The 6,862-nt window shown below is 31.3% G+C and overlaps 1 protein-coding gene across 22 annotated transcripts in view; it reads left to right on the top strand.

The window, feature by feature from the left end:
* Positions 1-6,862, top strand: part of LOC106787102 (MAP7 domain-containing protein 2) — a 114,600-nt gene that overhangs the window by 104,671 nt on the left and 3,067 nt on the right. For 20 of the 22 annotated variants that reach the window (XM_014749177.1, XM_014749172.1, XM_014749174.1 and 17 more), the window contains 7 exons: positions 1,163-1,342; positions 2,280-2,593; positions 2,806-3,103; positions 3,209-3,330; positions 3,751-3,992; positions 4,275-4,398; positions 4,571-4,905. In XM_014749177.1, coding sequence (XP_014604663.1) covers positions 1,163-1,342; positions 2,280-2,593; positions 2,806-3,103; positions 3,209-3,330; positions 3,751-3,992; positions 4,275-4,398; positions 4,571-4,905 — 1,615 coding nt within the window. The remainder of the gene's footprint in view (positions 1-1,162; positions 1,343-2,279; positions 2,594-2,805; positions 3,104-3,208; positions 3,331-3,750; positions 3,993-4,274; positions 4,399-4,570; positions 4,906-6,862) is intronic. The other 2 variants (XM_014749163.1, XM_014749170.1) reach the window with 1 other exon arrangement.

Raw genomic sequence — 6,862 nt, 5'->3', positions numbered from 1 at the left:
AAAAAAAAAAGAAAAAAAAACGGTCGTCTCGTTTGTTGAAACTTTTTTCCCCTCAGACCGTTTTATAACTTTTTATTGAACGATCGTTCATGGTATTAACCATCGTACTTTAAAAACCAGGCCATAGGAAAGTACGTAAAAAAAATAAAATGAACTTGTCTCTCTCCTCGTGATACTTCTTCTTTTAGCGAGAAAATTTTTTTGATAGATTGGAGAAAGCTAATATTGAAAAGAAATTGAGAGTGGCCTGTTTATTTAAAGATTAAAAAGGTTAAAGACCGCATATATATATAATAATAATAATAATAATCGGATATTATAATCTATTGATATATGATGAGATTAAATAATGTATAAGATTTTATTCAGAAAAATGATCGTCTTATCGTCTGGCGAAACTAGAAGAATTTTATTTTTTTTTATCATGAATTATAGTTCCTCTTAATTAGATTGTACGTTACATCATTTCAATTTTAATGATAAAAACTAATACGATCAATCATTAGAATACTCAGAAGATTTTGATCAATCTAGAATATATGTTTCAGTTGTTTAGAGTACATAGGGAGGTAGGGAAGAAGGCAAAGTGATTTTGAAAGCTTTTGTAAATAAAATAAAGCATGGAAATGAAAAAATTTGTACAAACTATCATCCTTAACATTCCCTTTGCAATTGTTCCTGCCTGTTGCGAGCTAAATAATTGTGTTTAAACTGATTCAACACTGAAGTAAAAGAAACCCTGACAAAACTTGATAACTGAAGCATATATTCTAAATTGATCAAAACTTTCTGATGATTCTAAAGATTGATCGAACGATGTACGAAAAACCTGCTCAAAATAAGCATCATCCAAAATCTCAGTAAACATTGGTCAGAGGATTCTGTAAATTGACGGCCCTCCCCCTAAACACGTGTACATATCCTTCTAATTATTTTTCATTGAATTTATGAACATTTAGGATAAGAAAAGGAAGAGAAAATTAACACGATCATTTTTCTGATAATAACACACTTATATATAATAAACAAATGAAAGATTTTAATCGCGTAATGGTACATACATATATACATACATACATACATACATACATACATACATACATACATACATACATACATACGTCAGTCAGAGATGTTGATGTTGGGTGGGTAATACGCGTAGGTATCCGCAGCGGGGAAGTGACGCCGAACAGCCCATCACGACCGCACAGCTCCATGAGCCAGCAAAGTGCCAGCAGCGTGGGTAGCAGTAACGTCAATCTACGTCCTCGTACTTCTGCTCCGCGTCGACCGCGACCTGCTTCTATCGCCGGTACCGGCGTTTCGGTCACAGAGCGACACAGTGAGCACCAACAATATTTTTTTAACACTTTCTTCATCTTTTTTGTCTTTTTCCTTTATTCGACTTTTCTCGCTCGCTTCTACTGACCCCCCATATCCCCCATGCCCCCCCACATTATAACACGTTGAGTGTTACAGTGAACAGGCATAAGTCCCTGAGGACTGACAAGTAGACTTTTCGTTTGGTCGGTGTATGGATCTTACTGGTGATCATCTTTTTGCCGCCTGTGCTAAAAATTCCCGCCCCCGTCCCCCCATCTTCGCTAATTTATTTGACTAGAAGCAACGACAACAAATGATGAAATTAAATATATATAAAATTAAACGCGCGTTATATAATCCTTTATTATTATTATTTTTTATTTTGTTGATGAGTGAGGATAGGATGAAATTTTCGATGCAAAATGGTTGTTTTAACTACTTGTAATATTTCTACGCGAGCGAGACGACAGTGAGAATAAATGGAAAAAGCTCTTTTTTGGCTAACAACTTTCTTCTTATTTACACACATGTTACACACAAATTGAATATAGTTAGATAGAGTTTAAATAAATCTAGGGAATTATTATTGTAATTGAAGTACGCGTATAATAATAATATTAATAATAATAATATGTACATACGTCGATCGCACTCTGATGATGATGACACGCCAAGCGTTTTACGTCTTAATTTTATTTTTTTTTTAATTTTCTTTTTTTTCATGATTTTCTTCTTCTTCTTCTTCTTCTTCTTCTTCAATTTTTTATTCACAATTTTTTGTATATCTATATTTTTTAGTTTAAATTCGCTTCTATTATTATATTCGTTTGCTTTTAATTGTTTTCAGATTGCACATGTAAATATCTTGTTTCCTGTATATGTTTATCGTATTTTTTTTTCTTTTTTAATTTTTTTCTAAAAGAAAATTATAATAAAAATATGAATACTCTTCATAGATCTCTCAGGTGACGCAAAATTAACAAAGGATTCAAAGCCACCACTGCCAAAGGTCCACAGTACTCCAAAGAAACCTTCTACGCCTAAAACAAGCGAAGTTAAGAAACCGACGGATAAATTAACAAAGAATGCAAAGGCGTCGCCACGGATAACTTCAAAAGCTACGCCTTTGCAAAGTCCAGGTATCGAGCATTCGCCCCTCATTCGCGAGGCCACTGAAATAATTGAACATGAGCAGCATGATGATGTTAAGAATGGCAAATCTGAAGAAAGAAATGAGGAAAAGAAGGATCACGGTTCAGAAAAAGCACAGGTATAAAGTTTTTCTTACTTTTTCGTAAGTTTATTAATTGATTGATAAGTTCATGTGATTTAATTTTTTTCCTTTTTTTAAATAAATGAACGGGCCCCAAAAAAAACCGCATGAACTTATTAGAGTTCCACCAACTTATAAATTGTTCCGTGGTTAATATACACACATAGTATCTGAGCATTATTTTATTATTGGACGTATATATATTTCAGGACATAGAAGAGGCTGAATTAGTTGTTAACGAAGTGAAAAATGAAATTAAAAATGAAGTTAAGAATGAAATTAAGAACGAGGGTAAAAATGAGGGTCCGATAGTTGAACAGCCTGTACCAGTAGCCGCTATAAAACAAGCCAAGGACGATAGTAATTTCATGCAGGAAACGTTATCCTCTCAAGAATCCTCCTTGAAAAAAAATGATAATAATAAAGTGGAGAAAGTAGAAAAGAAATTACCGATTGAACAGGAAGCTGAAACCGAAACCGATAACGAAGAACAAATTGACATGTCTGGTAGGTTTAATAAACTCGTTATAGATAATATATTTATTTAAAAAAAAAACACACACAAATTGGTTAATATGTATATATCTTGTTTCTTTTTTTTCTTTTTTTAAGCTTCAATGATTGCAAAAATTAGAATCACTACGGAAGAGGAAGCTAAAGCTGCATTGGCGGAACGCAGAAGATTAGCTCGAGAACAAGCCGAAAGGGAAGCTGAACTCGAACGTTTACGATTGGTACGTGATTTTTTTATAAACGTATTATAGAAAATTTATAACTCAGCGTTTCTCAAACCGTGTTTGTTAGCCAATACTTCTTTTGTTTGGAATCATATTAAATTTTTAGATACAGGTATCAAATTTGTAAGAATTTAATCTAGGAAATTGAAATCGTTTGTGTATTATTTGAAATGAATGTGATGCGATTGTTGTTACACACACACACACACACCAGTGTATTCTTGATAGAATATTTGAATGTTTTTTTATAAATTCATTGACGTAAAATAGTAGCCATTATTATTTTCACGGTTTATTAAAGACAAAATCCAATATCGAACAGTTGTTCATAAATCGAGAAACGTTGATTGATTTATGCAGCGCGTTGTGTTCTTGATAAATGACAACTATTATTTTCTTTTTATCGATATTTTGTAGGAAGAGGAAGCCCGTTTGGAAGCTGAAAAATTACGTGCCGAGGAGGAAGAGCAACGACGTTTAGAGGAGGAAACTTTGCGTTTGGCGAATGAAGCACGACAGGCCGAAGAACAGAGATTAAAATTAGCAATCGAGGAAGCGAAACGTCGAGAGGAGGAAGATCGAAGAAGACGAGAAGAAGAAGCTCGTCAAAAACAAGAGAAGGAAGAAGCTGAAAAGAAAGCGAGAGAGGAAGTTGAAAGGTTGGTAAATTCGATAAAATATTATATCATTATGAGAAATTGATTTTGAAACATTTAAATAATAACTCAATCGCGTCTCGAATCAAAAAGGAAGCCTGAGATACTTCAAGTTGATTAATATTCTAATAATATTTTATTATAAATAATCACGATAATATTATGTGTTTCGAAATAAATTTTTAAAATATATATACCCATCGTAAATGTAATCCCTGAACCATTGGATATTCATCAATATTAAAGAAACATTAAAAAGTAACTTATCTTCGCGTTTGTTTTCAGACAACGAATCGAAATGGCCGAACGTTTAAAGAAGGAAGAAGAAGAAAGACTTGCTCGGCGTAAACGCGTTGAAGCGATTATGCTTCGAACACGTGGAAAGAATCAATCAAATACACCGACAAAGGTAAAACACGTTTGATAAATGAAGATCATTTTTCTTCTCTTTTATTTTTATTTATATTATTATATATATTTATATTTTTTTTTAAATAAAATCGCATATATGTATAAAACAATCTTACAATTTCGGAAGAATTATGATTATTGATCGCGACGTACGTATTTCGAAATAACAGGGCGAGGGAGGAGACGGTGATAAATTAAAAGAAGACAGTCCTAGCGATGAAAATAAATCAGTTCCGGGTAGCAAAAACGAAGACGTTATGACAGCGAGTTTAATATCCGAAGCTACTCAGCAATTTTTAAGTGGAGAGCAGCGAGCTCATCACGTAGAAAACGTTACCGCGCCAGCTATCGTGCATAATGGCACGCACAGTAACGGCATTAATGAAAATAAAATAGTATTGGATAATAATCAGGGTAACGTCGAGGGAGGACTTAATGGTCACCATACGAATAATCACGGGAACGAGATCAACAGTCAAACTATCGCACTGGATAATGCCACCGTGTAAGTATATATACAAATTGCAAATAGAACATGTGGAATTTATTATACCTACACAACCAACAACAACAATCATCACAACAACAACAACAAAAACAACAAAACTATATATATATATATAATATGTACCGTTAAATATCGCTATAATTACACACGAAAAAAAATACGAATGATGTTTTCTCAGAGAGCGATGATATGAGAGAGTTTTAACGAAGAAAAGTTTAAATAACAACAAGTTATATCGAAATGCACATCTTTTAAAATGGATTTGTAATCTCAGTATGGTTTTTTTTTCGTAGTTCAAGAGACAATAAAATATTACGTTCATACCAATGTAAGGCTTTTACAGCAAAATTATAGTATATATATATATAAAATAAAATTTACCGGGTGTGACCCTGTTACGTTTATGTCATTAAACATAAAATATTATAGGAGATTCGCTGGCAAAATTTATGAATAAAAATAAAAATCAAAAAAAAAAAGAAAATAAATAAATAAATAAAAAGAAAACTATAAATCAATAAAGGACTTGGGTATTTAAAACGAGCCAACTTCGTTTGCTTTGCTAAAAGATAAACATTTTACGATACGTTAGAAAGAATTTTGTTCATCGCGCAATACATTTGTTTAAACTTTCATTAAAACAACAAACAACAACAAGAAAAAGATTAAGAATAAAAGAGAATATCTGACGCATTTAAACACAATCGTTCTGTGCTGCAGCGCATGACACAACTATTCACATAGTGATCGCTTTTCATATTTCACTCTATACTGATTTTTTTTGACTGAAGAAAGATACGATTGCACAATACTAGCCAATACGTATGTAACTTTAAAACACGTCGACTGAATATTTAATATAATATGAACGGATACAGAGATGCACGTATTATTAATGCGTGCGCTAAAAACGAAAGCAAGTTACCTATTAACATACATATTACATACATCCATACATACTACATACATTAAATATATACATGTATACATTTATGTATATATTTATATACCATACATAATTGGGATAAGCTTGAAAAATCTGACTCGCATTAATTGTATTTAAATGCATAAAAGTATCATTTGTATAGAAACCTCTCAAGCAGCAGACACACATATTGCAAAAATAATTCAGTAATAGGTCTTATTGATTAAAATTAAAATAAATCGCTACTTATATTGTAAATTAACCTAATTAATAATCGTGTAATCCTGTCGTTATTATTTATTTAACTTTCCAATCGTCATTATATAAAATAACATCACATGAACTTGGCGAGATTATATAATAATAATAATCATAATAATAATAATAATATTACTAATAATAATAAAAATAATAATAATAATAATAATATTAATAATAATATTAATAATAATAACAACAAAAACACAAGTCGTTCGAAACTTTTACGTAAAATACCAATTTTTACAAGAAAGAAAAAAATAAACATGAGACTAGATTAGGGATACTTTATTTTTTCTTATTAGGTATTATATGCAAATGCGGTGACAGTTTTTTGACAACGGAAGGATATTATCTAGGGTTCTTTTTTCATCTTCTTTCTTTTTCTCCTACTCTAACCCTCGCATCATTATGATCCATTTTTTCGTTCATAATTTATGTTCTTTCGGCCAAAAAAAAACAATTAAAAAATTATTTCGTCCGACGTATTTATTAGTGTACACGAGAATTTGTTTATTTCAATAATATGCAAGCCATGTTATAATCTCTTGTAAGTTATTGAGTGTCTTATGTGATTCTATATTCAAAGATAAATGAAAACATTGTTATTTATAGTTGTGTATCATGTTTCGATATAATATCAATATCAGTATAAAGTTACAAAAAAAAGTCTAGTTTAAAAAAAAACGAAGCCTATAACGACGAAAAAGAGAGAGTGATTTGAGCAAATCTTTTGCTTAACGATACATATATATATATATATATATATAT

This window comes from Polistes canadensis, unplaced genomic scaffold (assembly GCF_001313835.1).
Source record: "Polistes canadensis isolate GaletaPanama2010 unplaced genomic scaffold, ASM131383v1 scaffold_92, whole genome shotgun sequence".
NCBI lineage: Eukaryota > Metazoa > Arthropoda > Insecta > Hymenoptera > Vespidae > Polistes > Polistes canadensis.
The sequence above is the reverse complement of the archived record's forward strand: the minus strand, read 5'-3'. Positions and strand labels throughout refer to the sequence as shown.